The sequence below is a fragment of the Onthophagus taurus genome, chromosome 11 (assembly GCF_036711975.1).
Source record: "Onthophagus taurus isolate NC chromosome 11, IU_Otau_3.0, whole genome shotgun sequence".
In the NCBI taxonomy this organism is placed as follows: domain Eukaryota; kingdom Metazoa; phylum Arthropoda; class Insecta; order Coleoptera; family Scarabaeidae; genus Onthophagus; species Onthophagus taurus.
The window spans coordinates 26,207,608-26,229,338 of record NC_091976.1 but is presented as its reverse complement, the minus strand read 5'-3'; the positions used below and the strand labels follow the sequence as shown (position 1 = coordinate 26,229,338).

General features: G+C 30.0%; 6 protein-coding genes across 7 annotated transcripts; 4 read left to right on the top strand and 2 right to left on the bottom strand.

The window, feature by feature from the left end:
* Positions 1–5,882, bottom strand: LOC111417653 (FK506-binding protein 59kD). Its single transcript, XM_023049993.2, has 5 exons — positions 5,438–5,882; positions 1,046–1,557; positions 840–993; positions 429–781; positions 1–249 (listed from the first exon to the last, which is right to left on the bottom strand). Exons 1-5 carry the CDS (start codon positions 5,619–5,621, stop codon positions 97–99), a joined length of 1,356 nt encoding a protein of 451 aa, XP_022905761.2. The 5' UTR covers positions 5,622–5,882; the 3' UTR covers positions 1–96.
* A 319-nt stretch (positions 5,883–6,201) lies between these two features.
* Positions 6,202–7,021, top strand: LOC111417642 (mitochondrial ribosomal protein L53). Its single transcript, XM_023049974.2, has 3 exons — positions 6,202–6,396; positions 6,481–6,603; positions 6,659–7,021. Exons 1-3 carry the CDS (start codon positions 6,251–6,253, stop codon positions 6,807–6,809), a joined length of 420 nt encoding a protein of 139 aa, XP_022905742.1. The 5' UTR covers positions 6,202–6,250; the 3' UTR covers positions 6,810–7,021.
* Positions 6,812–7,021, top strand: LOC111417644 (uncharacterized). The gene has a single exon (XM_071200534.1). It carries the CDS (start codon positions 6,812–6,814, stop codon positions 6,998–7,000), a length of 189 nt encoding a protein of 62 aa, XP_071056635.1. The 3' UTR covers positions 7,001–7,021.
* A 2,709-nt stretch (positions 7,022–9,730) lies between these two features.
* On the bottom strand, positions 9,731–17,109 carry LOC111417645 (zinc finger protein 485-like). 2 transcript variants are annotated; one of them, XM_071199806.1, is made up of 4 exons: positions 15,721–17,109; positions 10,755–10,927; positions 10,503–10,703; positions 9,731–10,451 (listed from the first exon to the last, which is right to left on the bottom strand). In XM_071199806.1, exons 1-4 carry the CDS (start codon positions 16,806–16,808, stop codon positions 9,853–9,855), a joined length of 2,061 nt encoding a protein of 686 aa, XP_071055907.1. In that variant the 5' UTR covers positions 16,809–17,109; the 3' UTR covers positions 9,731–9,852. The 2 variants fall into 2 exon arrangements, with proteins under 2 accessions (XP_071055907.1, XP_071055908.1); XM_071199807.1 differs by having other exon boundaries at positions 10,755–10,915.
* Positions 17,110–17,489: 380 nt separating this feature from the next.
* Positions 17,490–19,087, top strand: LOC111417655 (putative ATP-dependent RNA helicase Dbp45A). Its single transcript, XM_023049998.2, has 4 exons — positions 17,490–17,611; positions 17,666–18,371; positions 18,423–18,778; positions 18,837–19,087. The coding sequence occupies exons 1-4, from the start codon at positions 17,551–17,553 to the stop codon at positions 19,070–19,072; spliced, it is 1,359 nt and encodes a 452-aa protein (XP_022905766.2). The 5' UTR covers positions 17,490–17,550; the 3' UTR covers positions 19,073–19,087.
* Positions 19,088–19,346: 259 nt separating this feature from the next.
* Positions 19,347–20,156, top strand: LOC111417648 (small ribosomal subunit protein eS19-like). The gene is made up of 3 exons (XM_023049984.2): positions 19,347–19,372; positions 19,565–19,639; positions 19,720–20,156. The coding sequence occupies exons 2-3, from the start codon at positions 19,569–19,571 to the stop codon at positions 20,111–20,113; spliced, it is 465 nt and encodes a 154-aa protein (XP_022905752.1). The 5' UTR covers positions 19,347–19,372; positions 19,565–19,568; the 3' UTR covers positions 20,114–20,156.
* The last annotated feature ends 1,575 nt before the right edge of the window (positions 20,157–21,731 follow it).

Genomic DNA, 21,731 nt, shown 5'->3' with positions numbered 1-21,731 from the left:
TTTGTGTTTCATTTTACCCCAAGTTTTTATTATAATCTTTTAAAGTTATATACAACACATTTTTTATATGTTTTTTTTTAATTTAAAAGATAAAAATTACATATCTTGGAATTCTCCGCTTCCATTTAACATAAGAATATTAGGATTCTCCTTCTCAAATTCGGTTGGTTCCCTTTCTCGATCTTCTTTTCCCCATTCGCCAAGAGAAGACATCACATCCGGTTCTTTACGTTTTTCTTCCTCTTCCCTCTGCAATTTCTCGATTTAAACCCCATAATAATAAAAGATAAACTTTATTCAGTATACATATTTATTTAAACAAAAAAGTAAATGCAAGATCTACAAAGTAAAAAGTTTTTTTTGTTTTTTTTTTTAATATTTTCCACTTTTAATTGTTTAATTAATTAATTTTCTTATTCATTGTTCACCTGTGTATCCATTTTAGCAAATTTATCGAACATATTCGCGTAAATTTTCTTCTCTTTTTGCAATTGTTCTTTGAGCGTTTTATTGCACTGAGCCAATTGAGATTTAGCTGCAGAATTATTCGGTTCCACTTTTAACAAAGCTGCGAAATCGTTTGCTGCTAATTGAGGCTCACTTAATGATAGATAAGCTTGCCCTCTTCTAAAGAGAGCTTTTTCGTTATTTTCGTTTATATCCAAAGCTGATGTTGCTGAATTTCTTGCTTCAAATGGCTCATTTAATTTTAAGTAACACAAAGATAAATTTAAATTTGCTGATAATAACAAAGATTTTTGTTCATCTCCATGAGGACCATCTTAAAATAAATTTACCAACATTATTAATCCCCAATAATTTTTTTAATTATTTATTACCTTTTTCTTTATACTCAAGATAGGATAAAACCTTTTTATACATTTTAACAGCCAATTGAAGTTTCCCTTCTTTGAAATAATTAGTCCCTTTTTCTTTAAATAATTTTGCTTGTTCGATTTTTTCTTCAATATCCATAGACCAACATTGTTTTGCCTAACAATTCAATAATTTTAAAAATTAAATTTTTAAGCAATACAAAACAAACCTTTTCGAACGTTTTTAAAGTAACAACATATTCCAAAGTTGCATCTGGGGGGATTTTAAACTGTTCAGATCCATTAGAACCAAAACCATACTTTGATTTAACAATAATCCGTGATTTTTCACCTTTCTTCATGCTTTCTAATGCATTTTCAACCCCTTCCACTATGTTTACATTTAACCCTTCCCCAAGACAAAAAGAAACATCGCGTTCATCGAAAACGCGCCCTTCGTGAGTTCCCACCAAATGAATATCAACCAACGCTTCATCATTCGGAGTTGAATGCCCTTCACCGGCCGTGATTAGAAAACGCTCAATTCCACCGTCTTTATTTTTACTGAGATCTTCGCCTTTCCAACTGAGTACTTCCACGTCAAATTTTAAAGTGGAATTTGGTGGAATGTTCGGCGGACTTCCCGCTTCGCCGTACGCGTATTGTGGGGCGCATGTTAACATTGCTCTTTCTCCTTTTTTCATTGTAGCTACTCCAATATCCCATGCTTTTATTACGCTTCCTTAAATAAAAATGTATGTTTAAGAATCATCTTAAAAATCGACATTTTTTTTTAATCGATGCGAAAACACTCAAGTTAGTCGTTACAAATAAAAAAACGTGCGGAAAAGTGTAAAATTTACCGAAAAATCACTTTAAAGTTTCGACATGACGTCATCATTGCAAGTATGCAACCAAAATCACAGTATTGGTATTGCAATGCACCAAGTTCCGTTGAATATTGGTTATAAGGTTACCCAATTTATGGTTGGCAATAAATAATTTGACATTTACTAAAAAAATAAGTTAATAAATACAAACAAAAACAAAACGTTGCGTTAAAACGGCGGATAATAACGAATAAAATTAATTTGACGTTTACAAAGTGAGGTTAACTTTTATTTTTGGGCATAATCACGTTGGAAATTAAAAATCCTTTAATTTGAGTCCAAACACGATCCAATTATCTTAAAAAACACCCGAGATATCCAACATTTAATTTTAACATAACCTCAAAAAAGTGACAACCGGAAGTTGGTGGTGTATGTTGTTTTCTAAGATAACTCGACCGAGTTTCGGCTCATTTCAAAGGGAATTTAATGTAGATTACGAATACGATGTTGGATTAATCAAATTCGATAGTAATAAAAGCAAAATGGAAGATGATTTAAGAAAAATGATTCGATTTCAACGAAATTAAATTCGCCGGGTTATTTTTAGATACAGAAATAAAGAATTTTATTATTTAATTAAAATTATTAATCAAAATGGCGAAAAATATCAATTTGACGTTTACAAAGTGAGGTTAGGTTCTTTTTTTATCCATAATCGGGTGGGGAATTAAAAATCCTTTAATTTGAGTCCAAACACGACCCAATTATCTTAAAAAACACCCGAGATATCCCACATTTAATTTTGACATAACCTCAAAAAAGTGACAACCGGAAGTTGGTGGTGTATGTTGTTTTTTAAGATAACTCGACCGAGTTTCGGCTCATTTTAAAGGGAATTTAATGTAGATTACGAATACGACGTTAGATTAATCAAATTCGATAGTAATAAAAACAAAATGGAAGATGATTTAAGAAAAATGATTCGATTTCAACGAAATTAAATTCGCCGGGTATTTTTAGATCCAGAAATAAAGAATTTTATTATTATTTAATTAAAATTATTAATCAAAATGGCGAAAAATATCAATTTGACGTTTACAAAGTGAGGTTAGGTTCTTTTTTTATTCATAATCGGGTGGGGAACTAAAAATCCCTTAAATCGAGTCCAAACACGACCCAATTATCTTAAAAAACACCCGAGATATCCCACATTTAATTTTGACATAACCTCAAAAAAGTGACAACCGGAAGTTGGTGGTGTATGTTGTTTTTTAAGATAACTCGACCGAGTTTCGGCTCATTTTAAAGGGAATTTAATGTAGATTACGAATACGACGTTAGATTAATCAAATTCGATAGTAATAAAAACAAAATGGAAGATGATTTAAGAAAAATGATTCGATTTCAACGAAATTAAATTCGCCGGGTATTTTTAGATCCAGAAATAAAGAATTTTATTATTATTTAATTAAAATTATTAATCAAAATGGCGAAAAATATCAATTTGACGTTTACAAAGTGAGGTTAGGTTCTTTTTTTATTCATAATCGGGTGGGGAACTAAAAATCCCTTAAATCGAGTCCAAACACGACCCAATTATCTTAAAAAACACCCGAGATATCCAACATTTAATTTTAACATAACCTCAAAAAAGTGACAACCGGAAGTTGGTGGTGTATGTTGTTTTTTAAGATAACTCGACCGAGTTTCGGCTCATTTTAAAGGGAATTTAATTGAGATTACGAATACGATCTTGGATTAATCGAATTCGATAGTAATAAAAACAAAATGGAAGATGATTTAAGAAAAATGATTTGATTTTAACGAAATTAAATTCGCCGGGTATTTTTAGATCCAGAAATAAAGAATTTTATTATTATTTAATTAAAATTATTAATCAAAATGGCGAAAAATATCAATTTGACGTTTACAAAGTGAGGTTAGGTTCTTTTCTTATTCATAATCGGGTGGGGAACTAAAAATCCCTTAAATCGAGTCCAAACACGACCCAATTATCTTAAAAAACACTCGAGATAACCAACATTTAATTTTAACATAACCTCAAAAAAGTGACAGCCGGAAGTTGGTGGTGTATGTTGTTTTTTAAGACAACTCGACCGAGTTTCGGCTCATTTTAAAGGGAATTTAATGTAGATTACGAATACGACGTTAGATTAATCAAATTCGATAGTAATAAAAACAAAATGGAAGATGATTTAAGAAAAATGATTCGATTTCAACGAAATTAAATTCGCCGGGTATTTTTAGATCCAGAAATAAAAAATTTTATTATTATTTAATTAAAATTATTAATCAAAATGGCGAAAAATATCAATTTGACGTTTACAAAGTGAGGTTAGGTTCTTTTTTTTTATTCATAATCGGGTGGGGAACTAAAAATCCCTTAAATCGAGTCCAAACACGACCCAATTATCTTAAAAAACACCCGAGATATCCAACATTTAATTTTAACATAACCTCAAAAAAGTGACAACCGGAACTTGGTGGTGTATGTTGTTTTCTAAGATAACTCGACCGAGTTTCGGCTCATTTTAAAGGGAATTTAATGTAGATTACGAATACGATGTTGGATTAATCAAGTTCGATAGTAATAAAAACAAAATGGAAGATGATTTAAGAAAAATGATTCGATTTTACCGAAATTAAATTCACCGGGTATTTTTAGATCCAGAAATAAAGAAGGATAGGATCCTTTTTTATTCATAATCGGGTGGGGAACTAAAAATCCCTTAAATCGAGTCCAAACACGACCCGAAAAATATAATACCAACCTTAATTTTTGATTTTTTTTTATTATATTTTTGTTTTTGTGACAAATATTAAGACATTTTATAAAAATTAAGAATATGTCAAAATGACATTGACATTTCAAACCGGAAGTTGCTTATATCTCCAGTAATATTGGAATTAAACGTATCATGTTTGGACTCATTTTAAAGGATTTTTTACGATTATAAATATGTCAAAATTGCCGGTGACATTCCTAACCGGAAGTTGACCATAACTTCATTAATATTGAAGATAAATATGTCGTGTTTGTACTCATTTTAAAGGATTTTTAATGAAGATTACAAATATGTCAAAATTGAGGTTGACATTTTAAACCTGAAGTTAGTTATTACTTAAGTTAGTTATTTTTCTGCACTTTCTTTTTATTTTTAACGTCTTTTTTGGGTCATTTCTTATTGATTAAAAAAAAACGTCGATTTTTAAGCCACAATGAATTTTTCCCTAGTTTCATAATATTTCTTTTGTTAAAAAAGAGCGTTCTTAATTTTAACCTGTAAACTTGTAATACTTCGTCCTTAATTTCATTTTACAACTTTTTAAACTTTAATTTTGTAAATTAGTAACTAATAATCTGATTTCGACTTTAATATGTGATCTTTTTTAAGAAAACAAAAAGAAATATTAAGAAACTTGTTCGTAAAATGGATAAGATGAGAGATGTTAATCTATTTGTAGAATCTTTGAAGATGGCCAAGGGCCGAAACAAGTTTGACTTAAATTCTATATAAAATAAAAACCAGTTTAAAAGTATTTTCTTCAAAAATTTTTACACGAATCATAAAATAACGTTTATGTATATTAACCCTTTGTCTACCAGCGGTATTTAAAAGTCTCGCAAAATATAGATACGTTCAGCTAATCAAAGCTAACGTGATTATTAGAATTTAGTGGGACTTAAAAGTACCGCTGGATGATAAATGACGTTTTATAAAATTTAATTCTGGTAGGGAAGGGGTTAATATAAGACAATAAATTCACCTGTTCCTAAATCGAACTCAAACGGTTGATTTCGATCCCGGCTTGAATCAAATTGAGTTCCATCCAATAATGTCCCAGTGTAATGTACGCGTACTTTACATCCTGGCGGTGGTGTTTCATCGCCTTCACCAGGGGTTAAGATATCTTTAAGAACACCTTCGTCTTTTTTCGGTGAAATATCCATGGTGCTTTTCTGGAATGTTCTTTTGAGGTTAAATCGAAATCAAAGCGCGCTTCAAAGGTTTTGAGGTTATGATAAGATTTTTTTTTGATTACAATTACGTATTGGTTAAAATCGCTTTTTCTTGTTAGAAAGTGATTATTTTCGATTTCTTTTTTGGATTTAAGCCTCAAAATTAACACTGACACTGACAGAAGAAGTTGATGTACCACAAACAATTGCCGGTTAAAATTTGTTTGTCATGGTTGCCACACTACGAATTACAAAGAAAAGTAGTGGAAATAGACATGCGCTTTTAATGCTTTAACATTATCGAATTTTCTGGAAATTTAATTAATACGGTAAATTATGTTTATTTCAAACAATAACATGGAATTTTTAAATAAATTAATTAATTTATAAATTTGAAAAAATTTGAATCGATGATAACTACATAAAAATTTATTTCTTTTTTTAGTTATTTTGCAATTAATATAATGAGTCATATTTATTTATAATAACACTATTGTTATTGCAAAACGAATTTTTTAATACTAAAATGTTAATTTCTTCTTTTCTATTAATTTAATACCAACATTAAAACAAAAAAAAATTACCTAACCTATAATTCAAATTCACGAAAAACCTGAAATATGTCGATATATTTTAGTGGAACATTTAAAAGATCGGGGGGAATCGTTAGTGCGATAGCAAAGCAGTTAAAATTGGTTAATTTAAAACCGGTGAAGCGAATACAAATCCAATTTGATCCTTTTCACGAAAAAGCAGCAACAGCTAGGTAACATAACCTCAACTTAAAGTATTGATTTTTGGGTTTAAAAATAGACGCAGTCGCGTAACGAAAGGATATATATTTTTTTAGAGACTTCCTGCATTTTATATCAAGCCCCAAGGTGACCAGTACAAATTTGGATTGTATCATAAAAACCACTGTGGTTTGTGATCGAAGTGAACCACAAGTGAAGATAGATTTTACAAACAACAAGTGAGTTGGATTGGGTTGGATTTCCTTTTTGATAATAAAATCTTCTTTGTTTTAGAAGTTTGAGGTTTTTAGCTAATAATTTAACGGTGTTGGAGATTTTTCAATATTTTAATAAACACTTGGGGCCCTTAATTAAAATAGAACAAGAATCAGCACCTGTTCCCGCCGTTAAAGCTAAGATCCAAAAGAAATTAAAAAAGAAATAAAGATGGTTAATAATGGCAAATCGAAACATTACCATATTAGAATTGTTGAGCATATTTATAACAAAATTCCTTATTTCACTGATATATTTACAGAAGAAACGTTTTATATAACAGTTTTTTGCTTTATTGCAATTACTATTTCAACCGTTTTTATTTTATCTCGGTTTGTAACTATAAAACCTGTAGAATAATAAAATTAATAAATTTTTAAATGTATTTTTTTTTATGAAAAATAACCTTTTTTTCTATTATTTTATCTAAAAAATATTTTAATATGGTATGTATATACTTGAAAAAGAACAGTAATAAACAATGAAAGCCTCATAATTGATGATTATTAATAATTTTTGACTGTTATTAAGCAAGAGTATCAATTTTTTAATATTGTTTAAAACGTAATTTCTTCAAACAAGACTTATTTATGGTTTTTCTTATGAAAATCACAATTAATTGGGTGTTATTTAGTTAGTACTAGATCGTAGTTAGTGCACAACTTCCACAGCTAGCTATAAAGAAAAATTCTTTTTTTAATAATAGCAGCACTTTACAGTACAATGTTGCATATTTTATTCTTTTAAAACTATTATCTTTAAAGAAAAAACTAAAGAGACAAAAAAGTACCAATAATGAATAAGCTTTACAACCCATATTTTTTTATGTTAATATACCATGGCGTTAAAAAGTTGTTATACAAAAATCAAAATGGCTTGTGAATTTCATCTCCTTAGAGGGCGCTAGGGAAGTTTAAGGTATGGTTGAAAATAAGTTGTTAACCAGTAGCACATACACACAAAATTTCAATTTTTACGGTTAACTTATACCCGAAATAGAAGATAAAATGTAAATTTTTGGCCCAACTTTGACAACTCAAAGCTTGAAAACAATAAAGTTGCGATCCTATGTTTTTATAATAAACTTGTGTTATTCTACCAAGTACTACGCCCTAGTAAAGTTTAAATGATAGTATCCAAAGATATTAGATACGCTATACAGCGTGTTCATAAAGCTTAGTTACTTTTGATGTTTTTCAAATGGCTCTTTCATAAGTTTTTTAAATGGAACAACCTGTAGATTGTGTGCTGATTGAATTGCCCATCAGTTACCTTTAATTAATGAAAACTATGTCATATATCTAACTTTAGTAGTTTTCCTGATATTTAGAATTTAAAGAATTATATGTGATAAAATATGCGTTATTGTACTTAATATTATATTCTGTCTATGTTTATTAGTTTTTTTGTACTCCCTTTTATTAATTGATTAATATATCATAATTTACAAATTACAGACAAACAAAAAAAAGTGACAAAAAAAGACAGTATATATTACATTCTGTCACTTTTTTAAGTAAAATAATGTATATTATTGCATTTTTGGATTGTTTGTAAAATTTCAATGGTATTTTATTAAGGATACCTTAGGTCTAACTGGTATCGTTTTTGAATTATATGACGATTTTCGAAAAAAATGACATTTGCAGCGTTTTATAAATTTGGTAATATTGCCGAAACTGTGAAAGCTAATTTGTGAAATCAGATCTTACCACTTTCGATTTCTTTTTATGGGGTTTTATTAAAAGTAAGGTTTATGAGACATCACCAACATCACTCCTCACGATATGCGTCAACACATTGTAAGAGGTTTTCAAGAAATTACACCAGAAATACTCAGAAATGTTCAAAACTACTTACAAAAACGATTTCTATTATGTAGTGAACAAAACGGACAAAATTTTGAACATTTAATGCAATAGTGTTTAGTTTCCAGTAAGCATGCCAGTAATATTTCTGCCCGTCCCGCTGCAAAATAAGTATCTATCGTGAAAAACTGAAAAATCGAGAATATCTCCAAAACCGTTGAAGATAGACACCATGATATCTGCATAAAACTGAAAGGTAATTAAATTTTACTTCCAGTTATGCAAAACCTGGTAGATTGATCAATTTAAAAAAATTAAGTTATCCATGATTAAAAAGTTCGAAAATTACAGATCCCTGCTTAAGAATTCCGTAATATAAATGCATAATTTTCTATTAGCAAACGTGTGCTATTTTATTGTTAATCCAAAGCATAAAACCAAATCTTTCTAGTTTTTACAGTTTCGGCAATATTACCCAATTTATAAGACGCTGCAAATGTAATGACATTTGCGGTGTTGCAGAGTTTTTCGAAAATCGTCATATAATTCAAAAACGATACCAGTTAGACCTAAGGTATCCATTGAAATTTCACAAAGAATCCAAAAATGCAATAATATACAGGTTGTTCCATTTAAAATAACAAAGTTGATATCCATTTCCGGTAGAAGCGGAAGTCCACCATTACTGAAACTAATTTTAAAATATGTACAATATGATTCGATTCAAGTTTTATCTGAAACATTTTTTGAAAAACTCAATCATAATTCGGCTATGGACCGAGGCAACGTAGGTGGGCCAGCCTGTATAATGATACAGGTGTTCAGAAATTGGCGGATAATCGACATTCTTCGTTCGATTCTAAAGAGAAAATCTTAATTGTAAAATGTTGTAGCACGTCTTCATGAGGTTCTCAAAGGTAGGGTAATTTGTCCATAAATAATCATTAATATTCAATATCTTTTGATAAATAAGCTGTAATTTAGAATAAAAAGATTTTTGAAAACTAGTTTTTTTGTTATTTTCTTTAGCTCGTTATTAACATTTTTTCATTATCATATCTTCATGAAAAACACATTTGGCAACATAGTAGAACAACATGTAGATTATCCACCAATTTCTGAACACATGTATATATTTTCTTTTTCATTTATGAAAAGAATTCTATTTTGTGACATTTTGTTCTTGTGCATCTAATTTTGGAAATGCGAAGAGTGTAAGTTTGATTTATTTTGCTTTTTATTTTATCTCCTAACTATAAAACCTGTAGAATAATAAAATTAATAACTTTTTAAATGTATTTATTTTTTTTTATGAAAAATAATCTTTTTTTCCATTATTTTATCTAAAAAATATTTTAATATGGTATGTACATACTTGAAAAGGAACAGTAATAAACAACTACATTAAGTGATTAAAATCGGCATAACATAAAGGGTATTATTATCTTGAATACCCTCGAGGGGGTCATGTTCGTATTGTAACGTTTGCATACTTCCACTTGAAGGCGTTTCAATCCCACCGCTTGAAACGCGATTCAATTCTGTATCCATCGAGTCATCTTCTTGTTGAAGCGGATCAACCATTTCGCTTGATTCCGTTTTTGGTTCATCCTTTGAAATGAAAGGATCGGCAGGGTCGGGTACTCTTGATATATTTCTTTTGCGATTATGCGTTAAAAGATGCCTTTTCATATCAGATCTTACACGAAATCGTTTTCCGCACATATCACAACAATGGGGTTTTTCACCTGTATGTATTCTTCGATGATTTTGCAAATAAGATGACGCTCTAAATGTCATACAACAAAATTCGCATTTATAATTCTTTTCGCCCGTGTGGATTCGAGTATGGACTATCAACGAATATTTTCTAGCAAATTCTTTTCCGCAATAATCGCATTGATATTGTTTGTGGTCGGAGTGTATCGAAACGCAATGGTATTTTAAATCACCCCATTGACGGAAATGTTTACCACAATATTCGCAACAATACGGTTTATCACCTAGAATTTTTTATTTTTGTGATTTTGATTAATTTATTTTTATTAATTTACCTGAATGAAGCCTTAAATGAACTTTTAAAGCACTAGCGGCAAAGAAGCTTTTTCCACACTCAACGCAAGTATGAGGCCTCACTCCCGTATGCACCCTCATGTGATAAACCAAAGAATTTTTATGCGTAAATATCCTCGGACACATTGTGCATTTAAATTCAACCATTTTTTTCTTCGATTTTCGACCTTCCGATGATGTGGCTAGAGAAACACTCAATAATTTAGTGTTAATTTTTTTGTTTTAATACAAACTTTTTGGTTCCGGACCATCGACATCTTTGCAATTTAAAGAATGTTCATGTAATGCTGCACGCGTTTGAAATTGTTGCTTGCACGTTACACAAACGCAATCTTGGGCTTCTAATTCTCGTAAATCTTCTTCTGTAGCTTGAAGTTCATCATCTCTATGATACCTAATTAAAAAACTTTAAATAACTAGTGATGGGGACCACCGAATGAATTTGACTATCGAATAAATTCATTCATTCAAAAAAATTGTTTTTAATTGTCTTCTAGATAGAAATAGTGTGTATAAAGTAATATACAACATATAAAAGATTGGTCTAGCACAGCAATTTCCAACATCCCCGACCATTTATGACGCAAGCACCACAGGTATCACGAATTAGATACTTTATATAGGCAAGATGAATTCCAACATTAGGAGATCGACATAATAATGAACCTCAATATCATCATGTCGCTATAACTATATATGGACTTCTGACAGCAATAAAGCATTTTTATCAGTAACTAGTCACTTTTTTTATAACGTCTTAATACATAATGCTGTTTTAGCAATAAAGGAAATACAGCAAGCCCATACAAATATAGATATTGTCTCTGCTCTTTCAGAGGATTTCAATGCTTGGGAAATTCAAGACAAAATAATTACCATTGTTAATGACAACGGTGCTAATATAAAAAATGCAATAATTGACAAACTTAAAAAAAGGCACCATCCACGTATTGCGTATACTTTAAATCTATGTGTCACAGATGCCATAAACTCAACCGGACCGGTACTGCAACTGTTAAAGAAATGTAGAATATTAGTAGCTCATTTTAAGCACAGCGTAGTGGCATCTGAAAAAACAAATCGGATACCCTGAGCTAAAAGTGAAACAAGATTTGTCTACTAAATGGAATTCTTCTTTAATTATGACAGAAAAACTTTCTCGGCATTTTGGATATTTACACCGTTGGCGTTCATCAGAAGTTCATTTTGGTAGATTAGCGATATTTACCTCCAGGTTCATCTTTGTAATATTAATTATATGTATTGAAAAAACAATATTTCATTTAAAAGATGATACTTTATGTTTAGAACTAAAAGCTGATCTCCTATATAACATAAATAAATTTACTCCCAAAAGAAAGAAAAATTCCATATCTAGTCTTTCCAATTTCAAATACCAAGATACTATCAATTCTTTGAAAAATAATTTTCTGAAACATAACTTAATCTGCACACCTGCTGATAAAAATGCTGGTCTTGTTTTACTTAATAAACCAGAATATATCTCTAAAACTTTATCTTTCTTTAATGATAATAATATTACTATGTTCCACAAAGACCCTCTTCCTTCTTTTACTAATAAATTAAAGAGTATACTGCAAAAATCCTCTAATACCTTAAATAAATTCTTTCCCTGGACCAAAAAATACATGCCCATGAATCCCCTACATCCCACATTACATAGTTTGATAAAATTACACAAGACAGACAATCCCATTAGACCCATAGTTAGCGACATTAATTCTCCCTGCCACCTTATTTCTAAAACTTTACACAATATTCTAACTAATTCCTTTAATTTCAAATCTATTTATTCTATAAGAAATTAAATATTTAAAAGCATTAATTTTTGATCAGAAAAACACTATTTGTTTAAGAAGGATTTGAGCACACCTATGCAATTTTTTATCATAGATAATTCAACTTTTAAGCGTAAATATAAATTAACAAAAATGGTGAAATTTTTAGCATGGTAATATGAATTATTATGTTGCGATAACGCAACATTGGGACCTAGCCACTACTAGTATATATACATATGAATTGCATTCGTAAACTTGTTTGAAGTTGTTTTTGTGACTGCAAATAGTTGGTTAGGGTGGCATTCAGAGTCGTTTGTTAATTAAATAAAAATTAAAAATTACTATCTATAATAGAAAGAATATACTATATATTTTAATTATGTTTATTCGACGAGCCGGGTTTCATTTATGCCCCAAATTACGACAAAATTGAGAATATTATTGCTAGTAATAAATAAAGCATTTAAATACATATTTTATTGAATTTAGGTAAAGAGAAAAAAAAGATTGTTTACGCAAATATAATTTTTGATACCTTTTCGATCTTTCCAAAGCTCACTATGTACATATAATATTATAACTTTTGTAATAAGCGTGGAAAAGTGAGTACATCACAATATTGTGACTCAAGAATATTTTATAATGGTATGTACAATTTTACAGTAGTGTAAATATATATGCGTCAGGGTATATTTGCGACTTTAGAGTAGGGTTAAATATCAATATAATCCCAAGAGGCCTTTAATGCTGAAAGAACTTGAAGCAATTTTTGAAGATCTTGATCTCAACGAAGTAATTGATATTGGTTATGTTTCACACGAAGTTGGCAATTTGACCAATGAGGAAGATATTTAGAAGAAACTATCGGTGAAATATAAGATTTTCCATTTGATATTGTCGGAACATTTGAAATACTATTACCAGGGAAAAAATGGTGGTTGCCATTTATAAATATGTTAAACTCCGCTTCGTTGCTAATTTGTTTTCTGAAATAAAAACAATTGAATGCTGTCTTATTATGGCAAATAAAATATTAAACAACTTTTGTATAAAATGTTTTTTTATAAAGTTGATACCTATCAAGATATATACTATATTCCATACATAATGGGCACCCTGTATATATTGTCAATATGGCCAATAAATATTGATAAACTGTAATTGCCTCAGACTATCAATATTTAGTGACAATCTATTTAGTTTTGCGTTGGCACTCAAAGATGTCATGTCATGTTTGCATGTGTTAATGAACCATCCGGGGAATTAATAGCACTTTCTTTCATTAAAGTATATCTGTCTGAATTCATAATTACGCGATATAATCCTACTAATGTAGGATTGTCAATATCTCTCACAGACTGTCAATATTTATTGCCAATATATCAAATATTTTCGTTTTCGTTAAACCATCCCATCAATATTTTCAATATTGACAATATGTCAATCTTTCTCCTCACACGTTCAATAATCTGTTCAATAATATTGTCAATACTCAGATATTGACAATATATATTGATCGTGTGAAGGGCGCTTTAGATACACCAGAGGACATGGTTCCACAATTTTTGTAACTATAATGTGTTATACATAATTCAAAAAACTATGAAAAGTGGAGACGACGCTGCAGGGTATGTCAAAGCATGATAGTATCTATGTGCATCAAATGTAAATTTCCATTTACTATGGAAGTTGGTCCCAATGTTAACGCAACGTTCAAAAAATCTACCAAAATGTATTATGTTGTATTTTATATTTTAAAGATTGTTTCTAAAGACCTAAATAAAGGTTTATAGACAAAAAAATTAGAATTTTTTTAATTATTTTTATCACTGGTCCTTAATGAGTTAAACATCCTGCAAGTTCTACTAAGAACTTTGTCGCACTTTCCGTGCACAAAAAATAAATTAAGGATTTCTTCGTTTGTATAAACATTATTTACGTTATTAATATCCATTTTAACTAGTTTTAGACCAAAGAAATTGTATATATAGAAGCAGTTGTAAACATTAAAACTTGAAGCCAACGCAACACGCGGTTTGTTTACTAACAACCTTTGTCGAAACCAGTTGAAACAATGAACGTGCACAGATCGGACCATCGGCCGATTATCGCCGAACACTCCCGAATATTATTTTAGCCCTTAGAATAAGACATACACTAAAATAACGAATCCTATTTGCGAATCAATAAATCTTCAAAGTCGTTCTTCTTTCGATTCGTTTTTCTCCATTTTTATTTATATATATTTATACATTTAGTATACTACTACTTTTAGTTAGAAATAGAACTTAACAATCAAAATAGTACATACTTGTATCGTTTACCAAGTATGTATATTGTTTCTAGGTCCTCTGATTAATTTAAAAGATTATATTAATTGTGTTTAATACTTTAAAATCTTATTAAAACTTGACAAAGATATAGAAAAAAATTCATTCTACAATTTATAAAATTATTATGGCAATAACTTTTCAATTGGTAGTTAGTTTAACAATTAATTTGTGATTGTAATTTTATATATAAAATTAGGATACTCTTTGGATACGCCACTGGATAAAGTCTGACCAATTTCATCTAATTGGTACACGCCACTGTCGCTAGGACCAAGGTACGATGCGGCTTCTATATATACAATTTCTTTGTTTTAGACACACAAGCATCAAACAACGTAAATAAGCTTTGAATATGATAAATGAGCATTTTTCAAAAAACCCTAATTATTTCCCAAACTATTAATGTTAAGTATAGGACATATGGAGTATAAAAGATGTAAAATGAGACGCCCAAGACGACTAAATAATAAAATATGGGGTGCCATTTAAAAAAATGAAGTACTTCCAAACTTCGAAAAGTTAACGTGCCATAGTAAAGTGACCAATCGATCTAGACAGCCGTTCTCTGCACCAAAACATCATGTTGCTTAAACATGTTCTGAATCCTAAATTGATATCTCAAAAATCGAGTATTCTCTGATTTTTTGAACAAATGTCTGCTGGAGCAGATTTTTCTAGAAAAATTCGAATAACTCGAGAAAGGCTGAATCAAATTGCAGAAAGTAAAGTTATTCATAAGCCTTGAAAACAGACAAATCCAAACTTGTAAAAATATACAGGATGTTCCATTTAAAAAAATAAAGTAGGTGGCGACTTCCGGTATAACCGAAAGTATTAGAAATCTGAAAATATTTTAGTTGAAGAGAATGCAATTGATAATACTTAAAGCTGAATTCTCAAATTTTTATTTTTCCCAGAACCCCAGAAACGTCTAATGACGCTAAAACACCCTGTATATAACACCATTTATTCATTTGAATAAATTTTATGATATCAAATTATTCGATAGTTTTTATTCATCACTAAAAATAACCTAAAAAGTAATAATTTATCTTTTTACTAACCATTCTTTTGTATCTATTGATGGTTGGACTGATGTTGAAACATCGATATCTTGCATAAGATCTTCAGGGCCGCTAAATTCATGTAGATCATCTTTATTATGAAATTCTCGGATGTGCGCCTCGTAAGCTTTTATTCTACGAAATGTTTTATTACAGTCTAAACAAGTATGTAAAATCAATTGGAGTGATTCTTGGGATTTGGTTGCGTGTTGTCGAAATTCTTTTTGTTTGTTTTCAATTGCTGTATTTTCTTGCACTAAAATACTAGGTTCATAATGAACTTTAAGGTGTTCAAAAAATCTTAATTGATCCTGAAAGTTAGCAGAACAAATTTGGCAAGTAAATAAAACTTGGTTAATTGGAGTAATGGTTGTTTGACAAAGGCTTTGATGCGTAGTGTAATCCTCGTTGTTATGAAAAACTTGTTCGCATAAGTTACATTTATAATATTTTTTCAAAGCGTTATTAGTTTTTTTTAATTTCCTTGACAGTCTCTTTTTATGCGGGAGAGTTTTTTTTAAGCTTCGCGTTTCTGATTTTTGATCACCGTCTGAGTCTCTATGAGTAGTGTTAACTTCAATCTCTTTTTCGGATTTAATCGAAAGGATCTCATCGTTCCTTTCGTAAACTTCTGCTGGAGAAAAATCTCTAGCATCAAAACATATCTTTTGTATCAAACTTTGTTTGTAAATATTATCAGAATCAACAATTTGTAAATAACCATTTGATATAGAAGTTTTATCGGTCAATTGATCATCACATAAAGTGGCTAAATTACCATTAATAACTACGTTAGAGTCTTGAAGTTGTTGTTGTTTCTGTTGTTGGCTTAATTGTACCGCTACCAAAGCGGCTGCTAAATTGCGATCTTCTTCAGTTAAATCTTGAGGTAATAGATCTTCAGAAGCATAATTAACTGGTATAAAATCGCCAGCACCCAAGTCAACAACTAACCCATTATGATGTTGAAGCAATTCCGTACTCAATAATTGCGTACTATCTACCGGAATTCGTTGAATCATATATTGCGATCCACCGACGTCCGAAATTGCAACATCTTCCAGAATTTCCCGATTCTCATTTTCCATACTTACGTTTTTGACGTTTCTTTTTTTAAAACAAAGTAAACATAAAATTCAAAAATACCGCTTCGATTACGGAAATGAATTCATTTGCAATCTACGACGTTTCAAGGTCTCTCTTAACTACATTTAACATAAACAATCTCGTTCAATTTTCACCTCTTTTTCGATCTATACTTTTTCCGTCCGATCATCACGATCCTTTTAATAAGTCTTAACTTCTTCAAAAATGTTAATAATACTTCGACAATGAAAGGATAACTTATGTACACAGAGAAAAGTGACAACACCGCGGTAGCAACCGGAAGGATTAAATTGACAGTTTATTTAAATTGTGTCGCCCTCTATTGGATAAAATATTCGTATTTAAATTTAAACTAACAATTTAATTTATATACAATAAATAAATAAGATAACATACATTATAGTTTATTTAGTTATTTATAGAAATGAGAGCGTGCTTAATTATCAAGTTTTTCGGCTATTCACCACACAACTGAGAATTTATGCATAAATTATTTGTTACAAATATTACTCACTAGATGGCACAGTTATATTTAAATATACATTTAATTTTGTCACGAATCAATATATTTTAATAATTCATAATTAATTCATATTTAATTAAAACGATTACGGTTATTTAATTAATAAATTTATTAGATTAAGTTAAACAAATTAAAAAATAACCTAAAATTTAACGTCAAACTCAACATAACCTCAAATTTTGACGTGCATTAATGTAATAATGAAATCTTTCGAAAATCTCAATATAGATCCTTGGCTTCTTCGTCAATGTACAAAAATAGGTAAAAAAAATCTTATTTTCTCACCACATCATCCAAAAAACATATTTGTTCTAGGTGTTTTAAATCCAACACCTGTTCAAGAAAATTGCATTCCAAAGATTTTAAGTGGTCAAGATTGTATTGGAGCTGCAAAAACGGGGAGTGGAAAAACTTTAGCGTTTGCTTTACCAATTTTGCAAACTTTAGCTAATGACCCCTTTGGTATTTTTGCATTAATTCTAACTCCTGTTCGTGAGTTAGCTTTCCAAATATGCGACCAATTTAATGTGTTGGGAAAACCACTTAATTTAAGATGCGCTGTAATTGTTGGGGGTATGGACATGGTTTTGCAAGGGCAAGAGTTATCGAAAAGGCCCCATATAGTAGTGGCAACACCTGGTAGATTAGCTGATCACCTTGAAAGTTGTAACACTTTTAGTTTGGGTAAAATAAAATATTTGGTTCTGGATGAAGCCGATCGACTTTTAAGTGGTCAATTTGAAGAGCAAATGGCGACAATTTTTCGTGTTTTACCAAAAAATAGACAAAATTTATTTTTTTCTGCTACCATAACAGACTCATTAAAGGCATTTAAAGAGATTGCTAAAACTGATGTGTTTTTATATGAAACACCTGAAGAAGTAGCTACTGTAGATGAACTAGATCAATTTTATGTGTTATGCCCTAAAGATATTCGTGATGGATACTTTGTTGAAACAATACGGAGTTACAGAACTAAAGACCCAGATGGAAGTATCATGATTTTCGTGGATTCTTGCAAGTAATAACAAAAAAAAATGTATTATAAAATCTTTAAAAATGTTGTTTTTAGAAAATGTCAGGTTTTATCAATGATGTTAAATGATGTTGGTTTTGAAAATGTATCTTTACATGCAATGATTTCCCAATCACAAAGACTAGCTGCTTTAGCTAGATTTAAATCGAATACAGTCAAAATTTTAATTGCAACGGATGTAGCCGCCAGAGGTCTTGATATTCCAAGCGTGCAACTTGTAATTAATCATACAATTCCAAAAATACCCAAAGAATATGTCCATAGAGTGGGTAGAACAGCAAGAGCTGGTAGAAAAGGTGTTGCTATAACACTAATGAGTCAATATGATGTTGAATTATTACATAAAGTAGAAGATTTTATTAATACAAAGTTAAAAGAGTATAAAGTTAATGGTAAATTTTGATATAGTGTAATTAATAAATTTTTCTTTTAAATTTATTTTTGGTTTAGATGCTGAGGTGGGTAAAATTTTTACTCAAATTGCTGTATCGAAAGGTGAAGCTCATATTACGTTAGACGAAAAAGATTTTTTTGAAAAGAAAATGATCAATAAGAGGAAAAAGTGGATTTTGGGGGGTTTAGATCCTGATGAAGAGGAAAGGAAATATTTTAAGAAAGATTTAAAGAGAAGAAGGAAAGATAATAAGAAAAATAAGGATGATGTTGTTAGTGTTGATAAAGAATAAATCGATTTAAAACAATTTTTTTAATTAAGTTTAAGTTTTGTCATCCTAACCTCAAAATAAAATTTTTTAAAAAATTTTTATTATTTTGGATAAAGAAAAATTAATTGATAAATGTCTTTATTAATTTATTTTATAAACTAAAAAGTATTTTAAGCAACTTTAAATAAAAATGTGTATTATATATTATTAAATATTATATTTCGCGCCAAATTTTTAAATATCCACACGGTTAAAACATCCTTCTTTACCGACAAGCATTCTTAAACTTCCTTTTCCGCTGTGGACGTAGATCGGTGACAGGTTAGTCGATTCTTTCATTAATTTTTATTAAATAATTAACCAAAACTCCCTCAAATCATTATAAAATCCTGCAAGTTGTATTTATTTATTATCCGAGTATTAATTAATAACATTCCTTATTTAACCAGTTAAAATCCTTGTTTACGTGTTCACGTGTTGGTGTTTTCTTAATAGTTAACCTCTCTTTCTCAGAAAAATGCCGTCTGTAACGTTAAAAGACGTTGATCAACACAAATTCGTGAAGGCTTTCGCCCAATTTCTTAAAAAGTAAGTATAATATAGTCATTTTAATTAAATTCTAAATAGAATTAGTTTTAAAATTTTCTAACCTCACTTTTTTTTTAAAGATCAGGAAAACTAAAAGTACCGGAATGGGTTGATTTAGTAAAAACATCCCGTGCTAAAGAATTAGCTCCTTACGATCCCGATTGGTTTTACATTCGTTGTTCGGCTGTAATTAGACATATTTACATTAGATCGCCAATTGGTGTTGGAACGGTGACGAAAATTTTCGGTACTCGTAAACGTAACGGTACGATGCCCTCTCATTTCTGTAGATCAGCTGGAAGTATCGCCCGTAAAGCTTTACAAAGTTTAGAAGCTTTGAAATTGATTGAGAAATCTCCCGATGGTGGTCGTAAAATTACCAACCAGGGTAGACGTGACTTGGATCGTATTGCGGCTCAAGTTAAAGCAAAAGAAAGGAAATTATTGAAAGCTGGTGTAATTGTATTAAACTGAAATGTTTTTTATGTAAGAAAATAAATAAGGATGTGAAAAAAAATTCTTTTTGGTTATGATTTTTTATTGATATAGAGTTGAACAAAATTTGGGAAATATCAATTACAGTAAAAGCGTTATTTAAATAATATATTCTCACAAAATATACCTGCTTTAAAGACTCTTTTCATAGAATATAAAAATAATTCCTATAAACTAATGGCTAATACTGTTTGGTACATCACAAAAAACTTACATTTTTAATATTTTAGTTCCAAGAGTACCCAAAGAAGTACCAAGTGTGATGTAAAGTGACTAGAAAGATCTTTTTTTTTGTTCAAAGAGATCAGTTTTTAAAAAAGTTTCAAATTTCAACGTGTAAATATAAATTTTATAATAAATATTAAATCTGAAACTTTTAAATCCAATAGAATTAAATCCATTCGTGGCACATAACTACTTACATTACTTTAATAAATCACTTCGCAAAGTAGATGCGCGTTAAATTAGATAAATTTAATGATTAATCAATCACGTGCGTGCAAAATAGCTGTAATCAGGGTGGGCCAAAAAAAAATTATCCCCCGATTTATACGGCAGTTGTTTTATAGGATTTCGCTTTTACTTGATTTATAAATTGATAAATTTCAAAGATTGATGGCATTTTTGATTTTTTTCCCTGACGAAAAGAATAGGGGATTCCCGGGGTTGTAAAATATATACATTTAGGGGAATCCCGGTAATCTGTACGAATGTATTTCACAACAGTAAAGGTATTTGGTTCATGCAAGTACATATTGCCAATCATTTTTTTTTCAATGCTTATATTATTGTTAAATTTTACTCCATTAATGAAGACTCCATCATAAAAAGTGTAGCAGCTGGAACCTGAACTAGTATGAGTACGATTTCATACATTAGAGATGTTACAATGGAAAATATGGAAAAAGCGTTAATGTAATCCCGATCGATGCTGCTACAAATAAAGATTTATCAATCACTTCAGAATTAGTCGCCGTCGATTTCATCAGAAGATTTCTTTTTCCGCAAGTCATGGGTGGTTGAGAGATTTAAACAAAGACATTCTTTACATAATCTGGGAATGAAAGGTGAGAATTCGGTTAGAGCACAACAACATCCGGCAAAAGTTGCTGAAATCATTAAAATCACTACTCATCAGGTTTTCAATGCTGACGAGTCTGGATTACTCTGGAAAAAAAGTGCCAGAAAGAACCTTCATAGCGAAAGCTCACAAATCGGCTAGTTATCAAAAAGTAGCAAAAAATCGTATAACATCTCTTTTCTGTTGCAATGCTTCAGGCGATTGTATGATGAAGCCATTGGTGATTAACAAATCAAAATCACCACGCTCATTCAAAAGAATATACATCAAAAATCTTCCCATATATATTGGATGGTTAATAAAAAAGCCATAGCTTTCAATGAATTCAATGAACTAATAAGGGATTGCGTTTAAGACTCTTCTACCCAGTAAACAAGAAACCTCTGTGAAACATTTCAATTTTAATGTACAGTGAATTAAATGAAACATCTTAGAACTACGTTTCATATACGTGACAGATACGATTTTTACGAAACATCTAAAGATATGTATCAAATACATTTCAGTAGAAATATT

Bases quoted from the DNA above. Each gene is read 5' to 3' on its own strand.
- LOC111417653 (XM_023049993.2), bottom strand. From the start codon at position 5,621: ATGGATATTTCACCGAAAAAAGACGAAGGTGTTCTTAAAGATATCTTA. The intron at 994-1,045 runs GTTTGTTTTGTA...TTGAATTGTTAG, and splicing joins CTTTAAAAACGTTCGAAAAG to GCAAAACAATGTTGGTCTAT. The intron at 250-428 runs GTGAACAATGAA...GAGAAATTGCAG, and splicing joins TTGCTAAAATGGATACACAG to AGGGAAGAGGAAGAAAAACG.
- LOC111417642 (XM_023049974.2), top strand. From the start codon at position 6,251: ATGTCGATATATTTTAGTGGAACATTTAAAAGATCGGGGGGAATCGTT. The intron at 6,397-6,480 runs GTAACATAACCT...ATATTTTTTTAG, and splicing joins GAAAAAGCAGCAACAGCTAG to AGACTTCCTGCATTTTATAT. The intron at 6,604-6,658 runs GTGAGTTGGATT...TCTTTGTTTTAG, and splicing joins ATAGATTTTACAAACAACAA to AAGTTTGAGGTTTTTAGCTA.
- LOC111417644 (XM_071200534.1), top strand. From the start codon at position 6,812: ATGGTTAATAATGGCAAATCGAAACATTACCATATTAGAATTGTTGAG.
- LOC111417645 (XM_071199806.1), bottom strand. From the start codon at position 16,808: ATGGAAAATGAGAATCGGGAAATTCTGGAAGATGTTGCAATTTCGGAC. The intron at 10,704-10,754 runs GTTTGTATTAAA...GTGTTTCTCTAG, and splicing joins CGATGGTCCGGAACCAAAAA to CCACATCATCGGAAGGTCGA. The intron at 10,452-10,502 runs GTAAATTAATAA...AAAAAATTCTAG, and splicing joins TCATTTAAGGCTTCATTCAG to GTGATAAACCGTATTGTTGC.
- LOC111417655 (XM_023049998.2), top strand. From the start codon at position 17,551: ATGAAATCTTTCGAAAATCTCAATATAGATCCTTGGCTTCTTCGTCAA. The intron at 18,372-18,422 runs GTAATAACAAAA...TGTTGTTTTTAG, and splicing joins ATTTTCGTGGATTCTTGCAA to AAAATGTCAGGTTTTATCAA. The intron at 18,779-18,836 runs GTAAATTTTGAT...TTTTTGGTTTAG, and splicing joins AAAAGAGTATAAAGTTAATG to ATGCTGAGGTGGGTAAAATT.
- LOC111417648 (XM_023049984.2), top strand. From the start codon at position 19,569: ATGCCGTCTGTAACGTTAAAAGACGTTGATCAACACAAATTCGTGAAG. The intron at 19,640-19,719 runs GTAAGTATAATA...TTTTTTTTAAAG, and splicing joins TTCGCCCAATTTCTTAAAAA to ATCAGGAAAACTAAAAGTAC.